This window comes from Motacilla alba, chromosome 5, assembly GCF_015832195.1.
Source record: "Motacilla alba alba isolate MOTALB_02 chromosome 5, Motacilla_alba_V1.0_pri, whole genome shotgun sequence".
Classification (NCBI taxonomy): Eukaryota; Metazoa; Chordata; class Aves; order Passeriformes; family Motacillidae; genus Motacilla; species Motacilla alba.
The window spans coordinates 51,952,781-51,977,390 of record NC_052020.1 but is presented as its reverse complement, the minus strand read 5'-3'; the positions used below and the strand labels follow the sequence as shown (position 1 = coordinate 51,977,390).

General features: G+C 48.1%; 1 protein-coding gene across 2 annotated transcripts; it reads right to left on the bottom strand.

Moving 5' to 3' along the window:
- Positions 1-1,441: 1,441 nt before the first annotated feature.
- Positions 1,442-22,385, bottom strand: LBHD2 (LBH domain containing 2). 2 transcript variants are annotated; one of them, XM_038138893.1, is made up of 6 exons: positions 22,202-22,385; positions 13,734-13,836; positions 13,349-13,460; positions 9,413-9,503; positions 5,819-6,020; positions 1,442-4,708 (listed from the first exon to the last, which is right to left on the bottom strand). In XM_038138893.1, the coding sequence occupies exons 3-6, from the start codon at positions 13,375-13,377 to the stop codon at positions 4,632-4,634; spliced, it is 399 nt and encodes a 132-aa protein (XP_037994821.1). In that variant the 5' UTR covers positions 13,378-13,460; positions 13,734-13,836; positions 22,202-22,385; the 3' UTR covers positions 1,442-4,631. The 2 variants fall into 2 exon arrangements, with proteins under 2 accessions (XP_037994821.1, XP_037994822.1); XM_038138894.1 differs by lacking the exon at positions 13,349-13,460 and having other exon boundaries at positions 22,202-22,379.
- Positions 22,386-24,610: the final 2,225 nt, after the last annotated feature.

Sequence of the window (24,610 nt, the reverse complement as noted above, 5' to 3'; positions counted from 1 at the left end):
CCCAAAAGGATTCACAAAAATACTGGAATTTTAAAAAATCAATAAATAGAAAAAAATATGGTCAAAACACAAATTAAGCTTGATTTCATTTAGATATTGCATTTTTCAGTTTAACGTTATTTAAAAAGTCAGTTTTTGTCTCTTACTAGTCATTTAAAAAATCAAATTCCACTGAAAATGTTATTTGCTTCTTAAGACAGGAGTGTCAAGCAGAACACACCTAAAAGAAAAATACTAAGCAGATGTGTGATTAAAAAGAAATGAAAATGTCTCAAGTCAATGGGACAATCTGCTGATCCAGTGGATAAAAGTTTAAAATACGAATGCTGGAAGCAAGACAACAGTGTTCCCAGACTCATCCTATTTAATTCATTACCAATACACTCCCCCTGCCTTCAGGCTGAAGGAAAGAAAACAGCCAGGACCCTGCACAGATTTCACAGCAACCTAAAATCAGCAGCAGTTGAAATTGCATCCCCTGGAGCCCTCAGGTAGCACCTGTTGCATCCTTGTGTGGCCGAACGCCACGCAGCAAAAGCCCAGATGGAAGGGACCAAGGGAGGTGAGCAGACAGCAGAGTCAGTCCTTCTGCCATCCCACCCTCACAGTAATGTATGCCTGGGCTTGAGATTTTCCATGCATGGTGCATGGAAACTCCAGTGCTGAGTGACACTAAGCATCAGGTGTGCAAGCAGTGCCAAAGCTGGCTCACAGCCCCAGCCTGGGATACAGCGAATTCCCCTTGCCATGCAACCACTGCCCAGTAGGCACAGCCCTGCAGCGACAAGGAATTGGCTTTGAGCTGGAGCAATGCCTTTGCCGTGCAGATTTACCCGTGTCAGAGAGCAGCAGCTGCTTCTGAGCTGGGGAAGTAAGATGCAGCTTCACCCACCAGTTATCTGATCCTTTGTTTTTTGGCAATTTGATGTTTTGGGAAAAAATTGGTTGTTCACTAGCAGACTATCTCTGCCTCTCATCTTCTCTGCTACATGACCCTGCTCTCTCTGCACAGGGTGTAGGTTTCCAGTAACGTGAGTTCCTGCTGGGCTCCACAAGTGCCTTTCCAGAAAACATTAAAAATGTGCATAGCATAGAAAGGTGACTGAAGATGAGCCAACGGGCTCGCTGGTAGCACAGCAAGGCAGGGCACCAGCGGGGTGAGCAGGGCACAGAGCAAACCCTCAAACAGAAGCAGGGAGTGTTGAACTGCCTGGCCAAGGAAGGGGTCAAAGAAGAGATGGCTATGGCAGCTGTCACTGATGTAAATCTGAATTTGTCCGTGCAGGAGCATGTGGTTTGGAGGGCCTGGGTGAGGATTTGCATGCCATGGAGCAAAGGCAGCCCTAGAGTGGGCTTCATTCCCTGTATTAGTGGCAGGACATGCACCACCACCTATAACCCTTTCCATGTTGAAACAAAGACACTATGGATACACTGCTTCTTCCAATCAGTTCAGTATAGGCATTTAATAGGCTAAATGGTGTAATACATCTACAGGACATACATTAGTCAAGTATTATGTACAGGTGGCATTTTACAAAATTAGAAAGAACTGAAATAGAGCAAAGTTCAACAATGTCTTACTCCATAAAACTTCCTTTCTGCACTACATTAAATATTCTACAAGCCAGACTAGAAAAATATGACTGAATGTCTTTTTTTTTCTTTTTAGTTTCTACAAAGCTTTTAATCCAGAAAAAAATACAAAACAACCATTGAGTTTATTAGAGAGACAACACTTGCACACAGACAAAGTAAGTGGACATTCATAGACCTGCAAGTTGAATAAATAGGGTTTGTTTGTATAAAACAATTTTCTCTCTATCTTGCTTTCCTGTTTTAGGGCCTCTGGCCCATGGTCAGAACAATAAAAATGGGAGGAGGAGTTTGGCTTTGCACAGTTCTTAAACTGAGGCCACATAGCTTTAGGAGAAAGCTTTAGTTTGAAGCAACCATTTGCTTCAGGTAAAATACTTCAGAGGAGCAGCACAAAAGAGGGGAAAGGAAAGAAAGGAGTAATTAGGCTGGAAGAAGGAAATCTGGGATTTCTATACCAGCTGCAGCTTTAAGTACAAGGATGAAAAAAAGTAGTGGTGCTTGCATGGTGTTTTTTCAGGGTGTATGTAGAATTTAGTTGTTTCTTTGGGAAACATATTTAGGGAAGTGCCATTGACCTCAGGTGGAAATAGGATAAGGGCTATCCAGAGCAGGAAGGGAGGGAGCGTCTGAAAGCAGATAGAGAGCACCGAAAATTGGGGGAAGTGTTTCAAACAACTGGTTTTCCTTTTATAAAGCAAAAAGCAAATTAAGTGATACATCTAACGTCATTCCTCACAGAGCTGGGCAGATGCAGATTGGAAGGAAATCACACAGCTAAAAATATGTCGTCACTGCTGTTGTTTTCTCCCCAGAGCTTTGTAAAACTTCTTGACAGTCGATGCAAAAGCAGCATTTAAAGAGCACCTCCCATCAGCCTGGCTGCCTCGCCAGCACAGCTCTCCTCCTGCCATGGTGGGTCCGAGCTGGGGACCCCCTCCCTTCACTGCTCCTGTGCCAACACGTAGCTGCAGCTTTGCTGGCTTCATTGGCTTTACCAGAAAAGTGTCACCAGTAAAGGGGGTGACAGGGACAGCAGCCAGATTTAGGAAGTGCTCTTGAAACCTTCAGTTACTCTGGTGAAATTCGGTGCTCTGACCAGAATTCCACTCACCCAACAAAGTAATTCTAACAATGTTGGCAAGAAAGTCTACAACAAGAAGGCAAAACAGATTGTTATATAGATTGAGAGAGCAAAGTTTAACTTAAGTATCATATTATACTGTACTACACTGCTTATAAAAAGGGTCCTAGATCCCAAACACCCCAAATAATGAGCTATAGTTTTGTACATAAATTAATGTTGCTTTGAAGTAAAATAGTCTCTTTCCTTTGTAATAAACATTCATTGCACAGAATTCTTTGTAAGTAAATATATTAAATTTGGTTGCTAAGAAGGTAAAAACTTATTAATACATCTGGCCAGTAAATTTTATCAACCATCATACAATTAAAAGCTGTTGTTAGCGAAAATTATTACTGGAGAAATGAAAGCACTTGGAATTCAACTTAGGAGTTAATGCTGGAAGAAATCCTATTATTTCACTCCACCTACAGCAAGCAGCTTCTTCTGGATGCAACATTAATTGGAAGTACAGACCCCGTCCAGCCCTGCAGAGATGGAAAAAGCCATCTTTGCAGCTTCCAGGACACTCATCACTGACAGTCAAACCCCTCTGAGTACAGGCAGTACCCACCCCCACCAGCCCATCCAACGGGTCATGTTCTGGGCTGAGACTGGTGCTTCTCCTGGGACAGTGGAGGGAGTCTCTGGGAGGTCCCTGTGCAGGAAGGGATTCACTCCTGTCAAAATGACCCCCAAATTCCCAAGGAAAATCCACTGGAGGGCAGAGGTGTCCAGAGACAGCTTGTCCCACCATGAGCTCTGGGCTCCAGGAGGTGACGGTGCCACCAAAGCTGAGGGGGCCGTGCCACAGGTGAGGAGGGCACCCCTTGGCACACGTGTTCCTGCCAGCAGTGCCAACTTGGCCAGGAGGGAGGCAGGTATTTCTCCTTCCACCACGCCCCTCCTACTGCAGGTGGCTCAGGGGAAACCTGGAGCCGGGCAAAACAGAGCACAGGTCTGGGGTGTGCTATGGAGCTCCTGCCACCTACCCCCTACCACCACCCAGCTCAGGGCAAGGGAGGAGCAGCTGTGCCCCCGCACCTACATTATACACCAAACATACCAAAGAAGTAATGTCACAGCAATCTCTGATAACGAGGTGGGACAAAGCCAGCCCTGGGGGAAGCAGAAGCCATCTCACCAGCTTTAAGGGCGAGAAGTGCACACCACACCACGGCCGGACCTGGCCTGAAGAGCGCACGAAGAGCACGATCCACCCCACCAAGGCCACCACAGCCAGCCTCACGAACACCAGCGACCAGCTCACCGCTTCGTTAAGGTACAGCGAGAAAGCGCTTCCAAAAGGCATCAGCCTTGCTGAAAAGGCAGCTAAGGAAAGGCTGGTTCGTCCAACTACGCACAGGTTAGCCAAAGGGAGAGAACTGCTCTGGGCTGCCCCAGGGCGGCAGCCTGGAGGCAAACCTTGCCCTTGCGTCTCTATACAAAAGTTACAAAATCAACTGGTGACGTTATATTACATCTATTGTCCGTAATATCACAGTGCTAGTTTTAAATGGCTAAAAAAAGAAAGTTTTTAGATTTAAGACATTCCTCCTGTAGAAACGCAACCCCTTTGTCTTGATGTTGACGCCTGAATGCAGCCTTTCTTGAAAAAGATAAAACCAATGAAATGCACTAATTAAAATTAGGAGCATCTTTTCCTTGACAGCCTTATATTTCCTAACACATCCCATTGTTTCCCAAGGGGAAATTAAACAAATAATATGAATCCCAGCCTGAAAATCAAAATGTTAGAAGAACAGTTCTAAAGCCCATATGCTTCTTACCAGGTACTAACTAAATAAAACCCTTGCAGATTTAAATACAGATTACTTTGACATGTCTTCAGAGTGTGTTAGCTTTCCAACAACATTCACAATGAAGTTTCATTTCTGAGGCCATGGAGTTCCTACTCATTCTCTTCAGTTCTGCTTTCCAGAGTATCTGTACTGTCTTCCACTTCTTGAGCTGGGTGTGCTAAAGTATCTGCAAAGAAACAGCTCATCAGCACTTATTTCCCAATATAGGTACAGCCTTTGTTTGATTACCTGCTCTACCTGGCAGTTAATCTGTAAGGGTAATCAGACCTGATACAAGAAATCTTCTCTGCTTGCAAACCAGTAGTTAAACTCGGAGTGAGGAATTCTGAGTGCATCACAGTCTGACTTCACATGGACCTGAGACCTCAGGTAAGATATTAGTGAGATGAGGTGACCCCTATGAACAGCCACTGTCATGGGAAGGCTACCCAGTCTTGGAAATCTGCTTAAGCTGTCAGGCCTGAAGACATAATGAGTCTAAATCAAGGCACAGAACCAACAGAGAAACCCCAGTATATAACCTGAAAGTCAGGAAATAGATTTGGCTCATATTTACTCTTGAATGATCAAACCCTGTGGTTGTCACCACCCAGAAATACCAACTGGGATAGCAGGTGATTTTACACTTCAAGACCTTTTGTCATCGCCCTTTTGAAGGGAAGGGAAGGTGCATCTTGCACCCTGTCCTGGCTGCTGTGTCTGGGCGTTTGGGTGGCAAATGCTGGTGCACTGAAATGGAAACCAGGTCACTCTATAAGACAAAAGGACAGCACTAAGATGAAAAAAAAAGGAAATAAATAGGCCAGTTTCTCACTGGAGCACTTCCTGTGCAAGCTACACTCAGACAAGGTCTTCCCTTTACCTGTATTTACCCCACAGTGACACTACTAGCCAGGGGTACGTATTTGTGCGTTCCTGCTGCACTGACACACTCCTGAGACAACAGGGTGCTTTGAAAACGTGCACTTGTCAAACACTTGACTTCTGGGCTAGAAGACAGGGATAGATACATGCTACTGACCAGGATTACTGCTCCCCAGAGTGACCTGCTAACGTGCAGTGCGCTGGCTGCCTGTTGGCCAAGTGAGTGGCTGACGCAGATGAAAACACCATTGCTCAAAATCTGCAACAAAATTTTCAGTCCACAGGACTCCTCCAGGGCAGATGTTTTCTGGGCACCTTCAGGTGTTTGTCTCATTGTTAACTTCAGTGCACAGCACTGTCTGAAACAGCTATTTTCCTATGGGGAACAAGGATGAAAAATACTCATTCACACCTTCCAGATCCATCTGCTGCTGCTGTTGCTGGACACAGACTCTTTGGTCACCATGAAGACCTTTGTCCTCCGCTGACTTGAGGTCCTCAGGAGGCCAGCGCAGCTCGCCGCTCTCCACCTCCCCGGACTCAGTGGGCTCCACCACGATCGAAGGCAGCCTTTTGGACAGCTTGGGGTACTTCTCACGTGAGTCTGGGAAGGCCTGGGGAGACATTTGGAGAATGCACATCAAAGCTTTCTGCAGGGATGTATATTCAGAGCAAGCAGAGCATGTCCTTTCTACATTTGACATGCCACTCGCATGTCCATTAAAAAATCCTCTTCCAACTGGTGCAGATCAACAGCCCTGCACAGGGAGGATTTCAAAACCAGCTGAACCCAGCTCTTTGCTGGCCAAGCGTGGTGCAGAGAGGCTGTAGGTCTCAGCACACTCTCCCCTGCACGTGCTGTCCCTTCCCCACTTTGGTTGCTAGTGTGTTGAGGAGATGATTGCCTTAACTCGTGTGATCCGACATGACATGAGCAGTGAAAAGGGAGACTTGGGAGAGAAAATTTGTTATGCTGCCAAACGCTTGTGTTTCAGTTCTGGTGGGGCTTTGGGACACTAAGGTCATTGCTGTAAAGCTAAGCTGAATGGCTGCTGCAGCCCTTCTGGCTGCTGTCCTTTTGCTCTGATATGATATTCACGTTTTCTTGCAGTGATAGTTTATTAAGAAGCCACCACTGTGCAGAGCTATTTTCTGCCGTGTGGAACACTATTTTATGATGCATTCATGCAAAACAGGTAGCCCCAGAGAACATCTTTACGCAGAGGACCGTGCCAGCTATTTATTTTCATTTATTTTCATTTGTCACAATGAAGCTGCAGATCAAACACTACACAGTGGTTAGAGCTTGAAGCTGAACTAGGGCTTTTTAGTGAAGGATATTGTAACACATAAAAGTGCTTTCCTGTTTTCAACATAGCTGGATCACTTAAATCTCTCAGGGTACTTTGTTTTGAATTGTTTTTTTTTTTTCTGGTGGATTGTTTTGGGGTTTTTTTGTTTGTTTTTGGTTTTGGTTTTGTTTTTTTTTTTTTTTTTTTTGAGGAAAAATCATTCCAGCTCCTCCAGGACATTACCATAAGAAATTCTGTTGTTGCTTCACTGAAACCTTTTCTCCTGGATCCTCCAACTTCCATATACCTGCACTAACAAACTACAAATCTCTCCATGCTAGCTGAGTTTTATTTTTATTTTATTTCATTGTGTTTAATTTCCAACAATAAAATCAAGGTGCATGTGAAGGGACTGAACCAGGAGTTGAGAGCAAGAATGAGGCCAGTTTACTTCAGAGGCTCCCACAGGTTTGCTCTGGGCTGGTGGGAACCTCCCCACACATCTGCAACATGTTCACCACCGAACCAGGGTCTCTGCTATCCATAAAAAGCTGAGAAATGTTGCGTATTAGTGTTAAGAGACACAATTAGGAATTTTTTCTTGTGAGAAAGTGCCTTCAGTACAATTAGACCAAGTGAATCACTGAAGGCAAACATTTCTGATGCCACCCTGAGCTGCACCCACAGTTTATAACTCATCCTGACCAAGCAATGCTGTTTATGCTGCCTATCAGAAAAGAGCTGCCCAGCTTCTCATTTCACAGACTTCTGCTGAGCTGTTCATAATTTGGAAAGACATTTCCATGGCAGCTGTCTTGACTGGAAACCAAGTATGAGACAAGGGTCTCCTTGGGCAGGACAGGTCCAGAGACCTGCTGAGCAGCAGTGCCCTCCTGTGCAGCCCCACAGTGGAGCCCAGCTCCCTCAGCCTCACGGCTCAGCTGGCAGAAAATAGCCATAAAATCATGGGCAAATTGCTGTATTTTCTCCCATGGCTGCACAGGCAGGTGACAGTGGCCTCTTTCCCAGCTATTGTGCAGCCTGCTGGGGTGGCAGAGGGCTGCGTGACAGCCACCCCATCCCCAAGCCTGCTGGCAACCCCTGGATGGACAATGCAATACAACAAAAATTCTGCTTCTTCATTTGTTTTCTGAAGCCCGAGGAAATGACACGGAGAGATCTAAAAATGGGCTGAGAAATGATTATTACAGCTGCTAGAAAATTTAGGAAAGGCACCTGTGTGGCCTCAGCTGTGGCTATTTTTGTTTGTGTCATTCTCATATGGTCTTTTCTCACATCAACCACATAATTTTTTTTTCCACCAGAGCCCAGTATTTACCATGTCCCTCCAGGAATGAGTCAGGACTGGCAGGAAGCAGAGCTGCCTGTTGGGCCTTGCTGTGTTTTTCTGCAGAAGCTGGAGCGTGTGATGAGTGGGCAGAAGACTGCAGGAAGAGAAGGACCAGTCTCCTGGACAGAGTGCTTGGAAGTTGCTGGAAGGAACCTAGTTTTCCCACTGAGTCACTGAGTTTATGCTACATCTCATTTCTGTTTGATTTTTTTTCGCCTCAGGTGGCTGTCACTAAAATGTGGATGGTAACACCTTCTCCCAGAGACGAAAGGCAAAGGAAAGGAGCTGGGGGAAAACTCTGGGGCATACGATCAGAGACACCACAGAACAGCCCTGCACACACAGGTGAAGTCAGGGCTGGGACAGAGTTTGAGCAGCATACACTTAATACAACACTGAAAACCTGGAACTTGGTGAAGAAGAAGAAAAAGAATATTGAAAACGTGCTCCTTGAGTGAGCAGCATCCATCCTGTGCAGCCTCTGAGGCACGGGAAAGCCCAAGTGCTCTTTAAATGCACAAAGCCTTTCACCACATGAACAAGTGATCCAAAAGGAATTTGCAATTTTCTGTTCTGACTTCCCTGGCTTCCAAATACCAGATTCTCACCTGCAACAGGCTGCTACTGGAGTAGCAGAGTCTCTGAGTCTGCTTCCAACGTTACACATTGTGTTGAAAGGCAGCTCAGGTCCAGCAGGACACATTCTGTGGTTTGTCCCTGATAGTGACACAGACTCATGAGCACAACCACAGAGCACAAACCGTGATGTGGGGGATGCCACAAGGGGGGCTTGGGACATCGTGATCCCTCCTGCTGCAATGAGCAGCATGGGTGGGTGCTTGAGTGGGTGTGTGGAACTGCCTGGGGACACAAAATGCTCCTGCACCTGCCAGCAAATGGTTCTGACCACTGGTGCTGCTATGATGCCAGAGCCATTTCTGTGAATTAGCCAATCATTTCAAATGGTCTCTATTCTGAAAATGGAGCTCCCTCTGAGCCTCAGGAAGCTCAGTTCACTTCAAGGGTGGCTGTATAAAAGCTTGGCACAGTACTGGCTGGATGCCTCCATCGCACAGGAGTTGCTCAGATCTGAACTCCTGGTGACAAACAGCCTCTGTGCCTGCATCCCTGCAGGATCTGGGCACTGCTGTCACTGTGCCCTGCAGACCTGGCCCCCCACAAAACACTTCAGTCCAACCCTTAAGTTTGTTTGAACCTAAGTAGGATCAAACATGTATTGCAGGGCTTGCCCTTCTGGCAGCAGTGCTCTGCAATTCAACACTTACCCCAAGGACAGTTGTTGGCTGCTTTAAATGGCTTTTGACAAACAACTCAGGACAATTCTCAGGTCTGCTGAAGTTACCTGGCTTGAGGGGCCTCCTTCCTCCTCAGGAGTCTGGCCAAGCGCGAATTCCTCCATCACCGGCTCTCGGGTGTTCATCACCTCTGTCATGCTGGGAATATTAAAAGAGAACGGCACACCTCAGCTCTGAGCTTTGGCCCCACAGCTTATTTAACGAAAAGTATTGGCTTTTCATATTGGTTAAAATAATTGTGTTACACTGTCCTTCCTGAGCAGTCCAAAAAAATGTTTCCTTGGCCTCCAAGCTAACTGTAACTGCTGCACGTTGTGATGCTGAGCAGGGCATCTACCCCAGCTGCTCCTCTGTGGGGGAGAGGACCCCCACAGAGTCCCAGAGGCATCAGGTGGAAACTGGAGTCCTCCAATGTTATCACCAATCAGTTTATTACTGATATATGAGCTCAGAAATTGCATCTGTTGACTAAAAAAAGTAACTGGTGGAAATATCAGCCATGAATTAAATTCTTATTCTTATTCTTTGTAATGTCTTCAATATTTGCTCTTCCAGATGTCTCTTCCATTTAGTCATGAGCCAGCACTTCTTTTTAAGCTGTTAATTCCAGACACACCAGCTGTATTGGTGTCTAAGAACCAGATTTTCAGCAGTCTTTACTCGCCTGAGTGTTTGGAGAGGTGTTGAGTGGGACTTCCAAATGCATCAGGGACTGTTTGGCACCTAAATCTCATTTAAATCAGGGACTTAGACACCTAAGGTGCTATGTGCCCACTGAGCATGCCCCTGTTCCAACTGGCGGCGCGGGCACCGGCGTGGCCGCGGAGCTGGCCCGGTTCCGCGGGCATCGCAGAGCGGAGCCAGAGCCGCCGCAGCCCCCGCTGCAGAGCCCGCCCGGCCCGTGGCAGGGCAGCTGCACATCTCCACGGCGCTGGGATTCTCCTCACATTTGACATTTATAAATACAGCATTCCACTGAAAAATCTGAGGATGCCTGACATCTCCAGAATGCATATTAAGCGTGTAGGGGCAAACAGAGCCACTCTGAGCCGAAGAGGCCGTGCTCATTTTAAATGTTAATACATCAGCCCCGGAGAGATTTGGCATGGGCCTTTCACTCTCCTTAGCTGGCATTCATCAGGTAGTGCAGTTGTGGCTGCTGAAGCCTCCTGCAGCATGCAGAGTGTAGGCATCATCCATCAGGCTGCCCTGCCACCTGCCACAGCAAACACTCCTTTAGGCACGACTAAATGCTGCCATTAATTCTGGTCCTGCTGCACACACAAAAGCCTTCTTTGTAACAGCTGCACCTTCTAAGAAATGCCAACTAAAACATCTTAAGGATAACTTGTTTCAGGCTTCCAATTACTGGACAGAACTAAATTTTACAGTATCTGCAATTACTACGAAACCCTTCACAATGACTTTAATTAGCTGCAGCACGGAGCAGCATGATGGTGCAGAGACTTTCACTCCCACTGCATCACATTTAAGAAAAAGCATGGCAGAGCTGTGGGACACTTGAGCTCAGCTGTGGACCAGGGCCCAAGCCTGTAGACATTCATCAGCACAGGGAAAAGCCCTGAAGGGTCAGCCTTGGACCCAACCAACACGGAATTAATTCACACACTTCATGGTGCATGCACAGAACAGGAAAGTAGAACCAGGCCCTGAAACCCAACAAAGGCTGAACCAAACCCCTGATCTGAGCACCCTGCAGCTTACACAGCCTCCCAGAGCCATGGCACAGTAGAAGAGGGACAGATTCTGCCTGCTAGGTTTTGAGCTCCCAGCCCTTGCTTGGACCTGTACCACTCCCCAAGGACAGCACAAACCACCCAATCAGTAAAATACATAGGTTTTCTGGACTCATGCTTTTATTCCTGCAGCATCCAGCAGGCCATACCACTGGGCACCTATGGACAACAGCACTGAGGGAGCAGCCACCTGGAAAGGGGAGACCCCTCCCAGCAGTGGTGACTGTGGGCCCTGCTCTGCCAGCTGTTCCTGCCACCTTAGACAGCACTCAAAAGAACAGAGATGTGCCACTGGGCCAAAAGGAAAGTAGCACTCCCTCTGGTATCACCTCCCTCTGATCACCCCTGGTGCTCATTCCCTTCCTGCCTGTTTTCTCCACTCTGGCCCCAGTCTCTTCCTTGTTCCCAGGGAGGCCTTTTCACCCCTCTGGGAATGACCTCACTAGGCAATAGCAGGACCATGCTCTCCCAGCCCAACTCTTTGGGAAGAGCTGTTTTGCAGGGCTTTCACACCCTGCGTTAGCCAGAGCCAGCTGTGAGCCTGGAGGAGCACTGGGCCCACCACTCTGAGCATGTCCCAGATGAACATCTTTCTCTTGGCATCCTTTTTGGGGTTCAGCACCCTAAGCCCAGCTGTCCTGGACTGCAGGGAAAAGGAAATGAGAAAGTCTGTGTCTAGATGGAAATAATCTTGGAGGCTTTGTGTGGGGTCACAAAGTATTTATGAAGTCTTAGTCTTGGCAACCACAGAAAAGCCATGCTCCACTGCTGTGTGTCCTGGGGGTTGGTCCCTGCTAGCCAGCAGCAGACTCCTGCAGTCACTCATAGCTGGCTGGTTTATTTTAGCAGCCATTCAAGACACTGCAAATGTTTAAATATTTCTCTGTCCTCATTCCATGGGAAATTAGAGATATACATCCACACATGCACTGTCAAATGTGTCATATGAGCTCAAAGAGGTTAAGACCTCAGGAAATTCTATTATTGAGCAATAATGGACTCCGTGCTTCCCTAAGACCACATTATACCCTGCAGATTATTTGTAAATGACAAAGACAAATGATTTGGGCTAGAAAAATGGTGACAGTCCTGCCAGTGTTACAGCAGATGCCTGAGTGAATCAGCTCCCAAGCTGCTGAAGCCCAGGCCATTTCAGAAAATCTGTGCAACTTAAGGCTTTGATTGAATAGGACAGCAGAAGTGATTGTACTTGATGTGTTTCAGAATAGAACATGGGACCATGCAATTGCCAAAATAATTAGGCTTTATCTGGAATAGATTAATTATTCCCAGTCTTCACTTTGAAACAGTGAAGGAAAGCAGAAGAATCTATATGGGCTGTGAAAGCAGTGATGTTTCTAACGAGCTTAACTAGGTCTTTAACGGGAAACTAGATGTAAAATAGATGTAAAATAATTGAGAATGCCACTGCAAATCAGTTCACTGAAACTTCAAAATCACCTGTAGGACATCACTGAGTTGTTTATAAAGCCATATAATCTGAACAATGGGCTCGGTGGTGGTGCTTAGGGCTTTTCAAGCTGGGATAAGATTTATGCACAGGACGATTTTTTGTTTTTCAGCCAGTGTTGATGGAAAATATTAAGCCACTTTTAGAGCTGCTTTTACATGAGATGTACTGACTGACATACAACAGAAAAGTGGCTGATACAAACAATCATAAGAACTACAGCTCCTCAATTCAGTCTTGCATTCATTTTATGTATGGTAGATGCTGGTATCACCAACGACATAAGGTAGCCATAGTGATGCAAAACAAGGCAATAAATAGCATTTACAAACAAAGGATAAATTCTGTTCTGGTGGATGAGTCATCTACTCTGAACCTTAAAATTCTCGTGTCAGTGAATTAAGAGATACATTACTTCCCCTAGTTTTAATTAAGCACAAATATACCAGTGGGGGAGGGGGGAGGTGGAAGTGAAATCTGTTCTTGCATTTCTGTGAGAAAACTACATTTGGAGAAGATTATCTTAAATGCAGAGCTAAAGTGCTACAGTCCCAGGACCACAGTATGCTGATCTTTTTCCAGGGGCATGGAGCAAAAGCACAGATCACTTTCTGCTGCTTGTGATGACACTAAGAAGGTCAGAAACATACAGAGCGGTATTTAGCCTGACAAGCGCTAAACCACCTCCCATGGGAAAGGCCTCAGAATCATACACACACTTTTATTTTAGGTTTTGAACAGAGGGCAAAACTGACCTGTGAAACTCATGGGGAAAAAACAGCATCTGAATGCAGACCAGCTTCAGGACTCAAAATTGTGCATCACTCACGGAAAATAGGCAGGTCACGTGATGCAAGGAAGAATTTCCTTATGGACAGAGGTAGAGACGCTTTTTACGGGACAAGCTGAGCCATGGCTAGGAAGAGCTGTTACCTGAAGCAAGGATCAGTCCGGGGGATTCTCAGACCAGGTCTGACCGGTTCCGACCAGTTCTGACCAGTTTGAACCGATTCCAACCGGTTTGATCCTGCTCTCACCTCCCCAGGCAGGGCAGGCAGCAAAGGGGACGCCAGCCAGAGCATGAGGCTCTGTGGAGGAGAAGCAGCAAGCACAGGGCAATGACAGAAGAGAGCACGTTACCTTCAATCACATCAACGGGTGTCACTTCCAAAAACTGTCCTTGCTGCAGGCGTCTGCGCCGCTGACGGGGTGTTGTGCCAACTCAGTCGAACCCTAGAAGCGCCTGGAAGAGACAATACAGCAGAGTCAGAGCTGGTGACCACAGGGACAACGCTGGCAGGCACTGGTGTGAGAGTTCTGCCCAAAGCTTGCTGCAAAAAGTCCCACTGTGAAGGTCTGTATCATTTTCTAGGCGAGGTGGGATTTAATCTTCATAGAGCACCTCGTGAATTACTGAGGCAATTAATGTACCAAAGCCACCTAAAGCTAACTGAAACACCTCACAATCTGACTCTGTGATGCTAAACCTTATTCCTTAGTCTGAGTTACACAAAAACTGCTGAAACTGGGACACTCTGAAATCCTCCCATACAGAAATTGTATTGATAGTTGGAAAATTGGAAAATAAAGCATGTATTCCCTTATTTGGCAGGATCAGTTTGTTTAGTGAGAGACAGTTCTACTGATCAATACACAAAGAAGACAACATATGCTCAAAGAAGGATCCATTAACATTGCATTACTGCACAGTTCTTTTGGAAGTCACGGGGGAAGTGATTTTTTGAAAGATCTACTCCAATTTGAAGGTAATATGTTGGCTGATATCAAGACAGGAGCCTACTGAGCAGGGGTGAGGATCCCACCATTTCAAAGAGTGAATCACTGATTTCTGATGACTTCTCTGTCAGAAAGCCTTAGCTGATGAGCCTCAGGAGTTACAGTGCGTAAATATAGTCAGTATCTAGGCCAGAGATGATTTTCTGAGAAATTTGTTTAGCTCTACAGCTTTCCAAATATATATCCATGCCAGCCACAGCTATTTCCTTGGATGGGAAATGGTGTTTTCAGTGAAGTGAATGGCACTAGTATATATATTTTATATCCTCCAGTGGTTTGGATTCCAGCCCAAATGATTAAACAAATCTACCTGCTCTGGAAGCCTTCCTACCAAGATTTATTACACTGGATTAACTGCACACTGATTTGATTCAAAAACAGTGACAGAGGGAAAATTGTGTATTGCATGTTGGAGTTTCTTCTCGTGCCACAGGCCACGCTTATTGAAAATTAGAGAAGCAGGAAATCACTTCTCTATCCCCAGGATTCAATTCAGAAGGTTTAATTCTTGTCTGGCAATTCTCCTTTCTAACCAATGACCAAACCAACATCAGGGAGGCTAAAGTTTTGTCCCTTAAAAATTCATGACTACACTCAATGTTTGTCTCTTATGAAAACAAGGGAGCATCTGATACCATGCCATCCAATGCTCTGGGAAAAAGATTTTTATCCCACTACCCATTTCAAAGCTGCTGCGATTAAACCTATGAAAATTCAGCTCAAATTTGTCTACCTTCAATGTCTCCTTCAGAAAAGATTGGATGTAATAAGAACAATAATCACACAGAGTTAATTATTACACTGCCAGTGAGAGAAAAAAGGGTGTAAGAGATAAGGAACCAGGCACCACATGGTCACTGGTTGGATGAGTCTCCACCTGTGCTGGTGGCATGGGTCACAAGCCCAGGCATTGAAAGGTGCTCTCTGGGCTTCTCTCCCATGCTGGAAAGCATCTGGAACAAACTGTATTTTTGGAGCTTCTGCAGCCTGAGGACACAGCCTGTCCCATGGTCTCACCACCCACGGGAGAGCAACTGGCGCCAGAGCAGACACGGGATATTGGACAGCAGCTCTTGTCAGCTGTAGTGTATGGGAAGCCCAGCCTGGACGTCTCTCCTGAGTCAGTTATCCATAGGGGCAGAGGACTCCACCAGGCACAGCAGCAGAGTCCTCTCCTTGGGATAAATCCACTGTGAATTGCTAAGTAGATGTTTTTAAAGCAAGTGTGCTTTATTGGGCAAAACAGAAACAGGAACTGGGCCACAGGCTGCAATCCTAGCAGCCCACTTGATAAAGGAGCATGTCTCAGAAGCTACGAGCCCCAAACTTTTCTCCCACAGGCAGCAGCACCTCCAAAATCAGGGCACTTCTATTTAGAGATTCCTCCTACTCTGGAACAGAACATCACCCCTTCTCCCTGAGCAGCCCCAGTACTGCAGACAACTGGGTGGCAAAGTGAGACCTGACCTCAGGATGCCAGGGCTGCTGCTAGATTAGCAGGGACTGCAGGACACCCTCTTCCCTTCCCAGGCTTCCCAAAGTAATCATTTCCCACTGAGCACTCATGGAAAAATTATGATAACAGCCTAACAATACCACATTGAAGGTGCACCTTCTAACGAAGTGTAGATATGAGGCAGAAATTGGCCTTGAACCACGGCTCCACTTGCAAATCCATCATTTTTCTGGCACAGCAGAAACGGGAGCCCTCCCCTCCCTATTTCAATGGGTCAATCCCAAGGGCTTTTCCAGCCCTGTACTTAAATTGTGCTGGACGGACACCCCCAAGATTGCTCTGCAGCTCAGCCTGGTGCTGCCAGGATGGAGCTCCGGGCGCAATCACAGCACACACGCGGCTCCCGCTGATTCAGACACCGCCGCAAACAACCCGGGAGCTCAGCCTTGGGCATCCAGCCCCACCTCCCACCTCACCCCACCACAGCCCCTGGATAAATGCAAACTTCTTCATTCAAGGACTCGAGCCTTTGTGTGTGCTACAAAAAGAAACCCCTGCTATTGATTACAAGGAAAACTGGGACAGGCAGTGCACAAGAATGGCGAGAGGTGGGAGAAGCAATGGTCTGCTGCTTGTGTTCTGCAGAGTGGAAAATTTCGATGGGTCACAGGAAACCCCGCTCAGCAAGTCCCAATAAACACACAGGTCAAAGGAGGTTTTTCCACCCAGAAGAAGAAAGGGTGCCTTATTCAGGCCACTCTGCTGCAGCAGAGCAGGCTGTCAGTTCAGCCAAGGTGGAGAAGTGGGCACTCCATGACTGAGCTACAGTTGTGGTGGTGGATGAAGCCATGAAGGGGCTGCTCACATGGTACAAGAAGGTGCATGTCCCTGCAAGGAATGCCAGCTGGCATTTTCCATGGCCAGGTGCTTCTGTAGATCCAATTCCTCCTTATCTCAGCCTTTTGTTAGTCCTAGGAGGATGGAACTACAGCTGAGAACCACCCAGGCGGCCTGGGCCATCCACAGGCAGAACCATGCCCAGTAGTCTACCAGGGTCTACTCTTCAGCATCTTGGTACAACCCAAAACAAGCACTTACATCAGTCACACCACACAGCCTTGTTTCCCTGACTGAACCTCAGCTCAGCTTTTGGATACTGCAGGTAGGAACTTGGACAGAGTCTTTGTTTCCCCTGGTTGCACGTTTGTAACGAATGCACTTCATGAAGTGTTGTGGATTCCATGGAACTAGCAAAATGTAAATCACCGCATGGACCGCAGAAGATAAATGTATGAACTCCTATTTAAACCTCCCACTTCTTTTTGGATGCAAATCTCTTTCCTAAGCAACTGAGAAAAGTGCGATATGTGTCAGAGTCTGGAAATTAGAGATCTGTTCTGTTCCCTCATTTCAGAAGCTCTTGTCTTCGGCCACCCACGCAGTACTTGAGTTCTGCTCTCCGCAGGCCAAAGCTGCCTTCCTCTCCCCGGCAGCGTGTGCTCCACAGAAGATGTCGATCTCTCTCAGGAAGCAGCGAGATGAAACGGCTCTCGAAGTGGAGGAGCTGAGGCATTTCAGCATGAGACACAGCACGTAGTTGGGGAGAGAGAAAAGGGGTAGGAGGCTGCTATTTCCAGACCGTGCTGCCTCTCACTGCTAACTTCGTGGCAAGCTGCAGTTTTTACTGTTCCTGCTCCAAAGAAACTACTGGGGTAAGTATCACCCCCGGGAATTTCTCAGACACTCATCTGTGTGGACTCCCAACACTACAAAACACAGGCTTGCAAAGGGCCAGTGCTGGCAGATGACTCTAACTCAGCCTCCTCGACTCCTGGCGTTGCACAATCAGCCATTGGGGAGCCACTGTTCTTCTGAAATCCCTGGATCCTGGAGCACCATGGCTACATACAAACCTCAACTTCCAGTTTGCTGTAGCTGCCCAAGTTCCTACTGGCCCTCTTGGCAAAAAGGAGCTAAAAACTAGATTCCTAAATGGTCAAAGAAGAACTAAAAAGAATTAAACTGTTCCTGTGTTTAACTATCACAATTTTTAAAGCAAGCTCATGATTTGGGCATGGCTCAACTCAAAGTTTTTTCAGATTATTTTTGCTATGCTGCTTGCTATGGGGGCTTCCTTGGTGGATTCTTCCTTTTGCTTTTTCTTTTCCCCTGGCTGCTTTAAAGCAGCTCATTTATTTCAGCTCTTTGATCTCAGCACTAAACTACCTGAGCTTCCTCACAGAAGATGCCACAAGGGATAGGTATGGCAGGAGGGGGTGGGGGGCAGCCAGACAGGATGCTTGGAGATAGGGAAGGGGAGCAGACAGCCAGGAAGCATGTGTAGAGCAGTGGAGGGAGGAAGAAGTAGAGCAGATGGGAAGAATGACTAAGCCAGCTCCTCTGAATGCTGGTAGACCTCGATATCGTGGAAATCTCCACAGAGCCTTCATGGAACCGTGTGCCAAGAAAAAGTTTGGGTTTATTTTTTTAACATCAGATTCAACAGTTAATTGATGTGAGAGGAACTCATTAGGAAAACACCCCATCAAAATTAGAGATAAGCCTCAACAAGCTGTTAAATGTTTTAGAAGTATCTCTTCTGGTACTTGCTGTGCGAATACGCTCATCTGAGAACTTGCTTTTGGGCTCAGAAACGCCTGTAGTGAGCAGAGTGATTTTGCATAGGCTTTAATTTCCCACAACCTTACAAAGCCAGCACCTTACAAATAACTATTGTTCATTTTAACTCACAGCAACCCTTACTAAAGGCTTTTAGAAGGAATTTTTTTTTCTGGGATCTGCTCTGGAAGATGATGATTCTCTCATCTCTAATATTTCACGCCACAATTGTCCCTCACCTTGCAGCACCCATGGGAATCAGTGACAGATTAAAATTGGCTTCCTGTGCTTCTTTCTACTATTCCCTAGGTATTTTTGGATAGTTCTGAATTCAAGCAAGGGAGTGGGGGAAAAACATCTTAGAGCATCAACATAGAGTACATGATTCTCAGATGGAAATGTCATGGGAAATGGGTTGCAAAATGTTTGATGTCTTTTTGGCACCGTGAAAGAATACTCTGGATAGTCTATCACTGGGCTCATTTCTAGGCAACACAGTAGGGTAAGGGGTTAGGTGCAGTCAGATAGAAAAGTATTTACTTAAGAGACAAATTAGTTATTTCCTGGTAACTTTGGGGAAATTAGAACACAGCGCTATCAGCGCTATAACCTGATATAATATTGAGCATTTAGCTGAGGCAAACAAAGCAAAAGTGGTAAGATTTTATATAAACAAGCAAACAAAAGCCCACCAGAGACTCCTAAGAGAACAAAGACAATGAAGTGGCTATTAATATTCCTTCTTGGCAATTAACAGCACAACCACAGGTGTCATGATATCACAACCCAACACCAGAGATGCAGCTGGTTTTGTCCACAAATTAAAATTCCGTCACCTCAATTGAATTTCCAAGCATGGGGAGCTGCCCTAACCCAAGATGGAGGATATGAGAACACTGTGTCCTACCACAGTAAGAATGGGGAAGATGGAGGGTGAGGACAACGGACAGCTAAAATAATCACTAAAAACCAAAAAATTCAGCGTGCCTGTTTTTTTTTTTTAAATGAGTCATTAACACTGAAAGCAGATATGCATTAACAAGACTGTGAGTCTTCTTGCCAACCAATTAACATTCACCTTCTGAATCTAGAGGTCTACTAAGTATTTGCACAGAGGCAGTTTATGTGTGTGCATGTCAGAGACTGAACTCAGCTGAAAATTCAAATTACATCTTACACAAAGCTGCAGAGGTCTCAACGGAGGAGCTGGACTTGGACTATTTTCTCCTAGTCCTATGGGGACATGGGCACTAGGGGATAGAACACTGTGGGATCAGTCAATGCACAGTGATGAGAGAAGGGGATTATCCTGCTGGACCACAGCTTCTTCCAGCATTGGCGTCTGCTCTGCAGGGGACTGGTCATGCTCTCTCCAAACCATGAAGGAGAGGTGGTCCCAGACCCTGAGGACTTGCAATCAAAGAGGGACAAAGACTGAGATAAGATTTTAAGGACCTGTTGGTATCAATCAGTCTACTTCATTCTAGCAGGATGTTACTGGTTGGCAGCTTTCCTGGGGTTTGCAATAAAGCCTTCCCTTGAAGACTGAAAATTAGGGAAATTGATTATTTTACAGAATTTTCTAAAGAATGTGCATGTTTAAGAAGCCAAAGGAAGGGCTGTTGCTGAGGCAGATACTGGTCTCCTTGAAGTCCTGGCAGAGCTCTTCCTGCCTTGAATGGCATAGGATCAAGGCTTCTCTGACCAACTTCTCCTGAACAGAAATGGTTACATGGGCTCAAACACATGGGCATAATTTCAGAAATGAGAGAGAGAGAGAGATCAACTCAGGATTCAATAATTTCAGAAATGAGAGAGAGCCTGTGACACTCTGGGGTTGGTACCTGACCTATGCAAAAGCCTGTTGCTTAATACAAAGAGATCATTGTGAGAAGGGAGGGAAAGTAGTAACTATATTTGCACGTTATTTCTTCTGCTAAAGCAATGTACCAAAGACGTTGGAGGAAATTCCACCTGATTGACAAATTGTCAGGCTAGAATGGGAAAGTGACAAAACCGGGTCAAGTTATTCCCCGTTTGCTTGTTTTCTCTTTGTAATCATAATGTTGACTCTGAAAACATGTTTTTTAAATGGCATATTAATTATCCAAATCCTGAGCTGTGAGCTGGATTCTTTTCTGGGAAAAAAAAAATTGTTGCTCATTAAAACTAAGAGAAGGAAAACACTGGCTTGAGCCTAGTTGTGCGTAGGCAGAATTTCCCCGTTTCACCTTCCTTCACAGGCTACTCATAAGAAGGCATTGTGCTGTGAGCCAGGCAGGCTACAGGGCAGGTGTGAACACCAACCCTGGATCCTTCAGCAAGATGTGAACCCATAGCCTGAAGGGCTTCACTGCTGAATTGACTGTACAACTGCAGTAAAGAGCTCAGTCAGGAAACGGCTAATGGAAACAAATTTCTCTCTGTGTGTTGCTTATTGTGGTTGGAGGGGTTAATGCTACGTCCAAGCTAACCCAACTCCCCTCCACGACTGTAGCCATATTCAGAGATGCACAAACACGGCTCTGTCCCAGATGAAAAGAAAATTTCTGTGGTATGTTCATTTGGCAGACGGAAAATACTCTCACCCCTTGCTCTGAGCGAAACATAGTCCTCATTTACAGAGCAAAGTAGGTTCTTTCATTCTCTAATGTGTGGTATTTGCTACCTGATGGAAAACGCAGTATTTCAGTGTTCACTTCAGCTCGGCTGCAAGCAAAAGCATCGTCTTAAACTTGTGCTTTGTTAGTCGCTTCCTCGCCTCAAGAGTTGTCTTGGAAAAAAAAGACATAAACAAATAGCTGAGGCGATCGCAGCCCACAAACCAACAACTCCCTCAGCGCTGTGCTCATTCATCAGGATTCCTTCACACAGCCCTTTCGGCTGCCGAACGAGTTGGGTGGTGTTTTTGTACACGAGAATCCTTTTTCTCAGTGAATTCTCCGTAACACCCTTTACTCGAACAAACAAGCATGTGGAGAAACAAGCCGAGGCAGAGGCGCGCGTTCCGCCTCTTCCCCCGTTACCCCGCAGCCGCCCGCGGGACTGGAGCGCTTCTCCTCGCTCCGCGCTCCCCGCTGCCGACCCGCCCCGCACGGCCCCGCACCGCTCCGACCCGCGGCACCGCGCTCGGGGGCTGCCGTGCCCCGCACGGACCCGACCCGACCTGACCTGCACCGCACCACACAGACCTGCACGCATCCGACCCGCACGGCACCGACCCGACCCGACCCGCACCGCCCAGACCTGCACACACCCGACCCGTGCGGCACCGACCCGACTCTCCCGGCACGGACCTGCACACACCCGACCCGTACGGCATGGACCTGCCCGGCACAGACCCGCACACACCCGACCCGCACACACTCGACCCGCACGGCACGGCCCCGCACACACCCGACCCGTACGGCACGGAGCCGCACACACCCGACCCGCACACACCCGACCCGCCCGGCACGGAGCCGCACACACCCGACCTGCACACACCCGACCCGCACACACCCGACCCGCACACACCCGACCCGCACACACCCGACCCGCCAGGCACGGAGCCGCACACACCCGACCCGCCGCCCCTGCGCCCAGCTCCGGTCGCCGGCTCCGCCACGGGCGCGCTGCCCGGGTCCCAGCGAGCTCCTCCCGGCCGCGGCGGGGCTGCGAGCGGGGCACTCACAGGTGGCAGCTCTCCCCCTCTCCGCACCCCCAGAGCCCGGCGGAGACCCCCGGCCCGGCTCACCGGCGCGGCAGGCGAGGAGAGGCAGGCGGCAGCCGCCCGCCGCCCATGCACGGCGGCAGAGGGGAGCCGGCAGCTCCGTCAGCGCGTCCGCATCCTCCCGGGCCGGGCGCTGGCACCGCCGCCGCGGCACCTCCCCGCCCGCAGACCGGCCCCGCCGCCGCCAGCGCGGGGAAACCACTCCCCCGGCAGCGCCGGCGGGGCGGCGCTCAGACACGGCCCGGCCCGGCACGGCCCGGCCCGGCTCGGCTCGGCAGCCCCGCGGGGAGGGGACACTCCGCGGGAGCGTGTGGGACCGCACGGCCTCACCCAGCCCCGACCCCCGCACGGTGCCGGTGTCACACAGCGCGCCAGGCGCGGGACAGAGGTCTCGGAGGGGTCATGCCCCCGGAGCAGTTCCCCTTCTCCCCTTGCCTTGTTCACGGGTGTCCCTGCAGCCCGCCCTGCAGCAGTCCTTGCTCAGAAAACGTCGAATGTGGAAAGCACAAACTTTTTTTGGGGTTCTTTTTGGAGGGGTTCTTTTTTTGCGGGGGGTGGGTGCTCCACACCGAAGTTAGTTTCCCATCTGCGTCCCCGATCCGTGCCAGGGACATGATCTGCGGTGTGCAGCATCCCACCACCTTGTCCCGAGGGGCTGCAGAGCTGGGACTGGCAGGCAGTCTGTGCCAGGGCTGTGGTAAGGGGCTCCCCCCTGCCAGGAGCTCACTGCAGCCAGGCAGGCTGGCAGGAGGCATCTGCAGCTCTGCACGTATTGGTGATGCTGGTGACAGAGGCAAAAAACACACGCAGTGGCAAAAGTCACACTGGTGGCAGCAGCCTGGGGAGCAGTGGTGGAGGAATGTGGATGTACAAAGGAGCACAGCCCTCCCCACTGCTGGGCATCCCCCCGGGAAGCAGCTCAAACTTGAGTGCAGAGGGATGCGAGGGGAGTGCAGATCTGCCTCTCTCTCTCTGCACATCCAGCAATGGGAGCTGTGGCTTCAGCCTGCAGACGTGCAGCCCCTGGGGTCCCGTCTTTGCCAGGTTCAAAGGAGAGACATGCACCATGGCTGCTGGAACAGGCCTTTCCTTTAGTGCCTTATTCCCAAGAGTGGTTCTTCCAGCACGAGCACACAAGAGCACGATGGAACACGGGAACACTGAAAGGGAGATGGGTGTCAACCAGGGGAGACCTTCCAGCATTTCTTTTGTTGGACGTCCTGCAAGACGAATGCCAGCATGCATGGATGGCACAGGGTGCATGGAGCATCCAGGGGAAACACAGCTGCAGGTGAGGAGGAAGCAGTGTGTAACCTCTGCTTCAATCTCCTCTCCCTGTCTAACATTGAGCTGTCAGGAAATAAGGAGCTTGGCCTGCAGTTCAGGGTCATTCATGCTTGGCTGGTGGGGGTGAAAATGTCAGCTGCTGCTGATTTAAGGGAAGAGCCCGCCTGTTTCTGTGGGCAGTGGTGGAAGGTAATTCCACTGGGGCAGTGGGACAGTGGTGGCACAGCTGCAGTCAGCTCTTCGTGCACCCAGGATGGTGGATGAGAAGGATCCGTGCCCGTGCCCAGGAAACCCATTTGGGACTTAAAGCAGCTCCTTCCAAAGGATGTACATATAGATATATGTACACTCTACACACGGAGTGTATCTACTGGAATTTTTCCAGTGCTGGGGTTATGGGTATGAATTCCAACCCAACTTCCACCCAAGAACCAGTTTATAGGCTCTCCTTGGAAGCTGCTCTTGAACAGTGAGCTTTTATGCACTTTGTGCTTTTTACACACGCTTTTTGCAAGTGTGTATAAAACATAGCTATTGGTTTAATTCTATATATTCAATATATATACACTTCACTGTATAGCTCAGTGTTCTGAGAATGAACCCCAAGTGGCAATGGGCTGGCCAATTGTTTCTGACAGTTTTGTTCCTAGACTCCTGAGTTATTCTTGCCTGAGGACAGAAGAGCTGCAAGGGGAGATTTATCTTATGGAGACTAAAACCAACTCCCCAATAACCTTGGGATTGCAGGAAATCCTTAAGTAGGAGGTGTCCTTGGCACCAGCACCCCAGGGAGATAGTAGGGTGCATGTGTACCCTATCAGGGAGGTGTCCCATCAGGGAATACCCCTTGTGCAGTGCAGGTGCTGGGTGGGACAGGGCAGGATCCAGACCTGGGCTGGACAAGCTGTTCCACTGCTCTCCAGAGAAACTGCTGCTACTGCTTCTGCCACCTGTATCTAAGGGCACCAGAATCTTGCAGGGAGGTCAGCGGGGAGAGTGCAATTTCTCCAAGGAGCTTTTCCCCGGCTTTCACTTCTACTCTCCATGAGCAAGTTCCTGCCTGTGCATTTCCCCAAGCTGCTTCACCACGAGCTGCAAAAGGCAAGGTGGAGGGCAGAGACAGGCAGTGACTACTGTCAAGGAAAA

What these genes read in the sequence shown, in the direction of transcription:
- LBHD2 (XM_038138893.1), bottom strand. Translation starts at nt 13,377, where the DNA reads ATGCTGTTTTTTCCCCATGAGTTTCACAG. An exon ending in AAGGAGGCCCCTCAAGCCAG is followed by an intron (nt 6,021 to 9,412) that starts GTAACTTCAGCA and finishes ATGTCTCCCCAG; the next exon opens with GCCTTCCCAGACTCACGTGA. An exon ending in GCAGCAGATGGATCTGGAAG is followed by an intron (nt 4,709 to 5,818) that starts GTGTGAATGAGT and finishes GTTTCTTTGCAG; the next exon opens with ATACTTTAGCACACCCAGCT.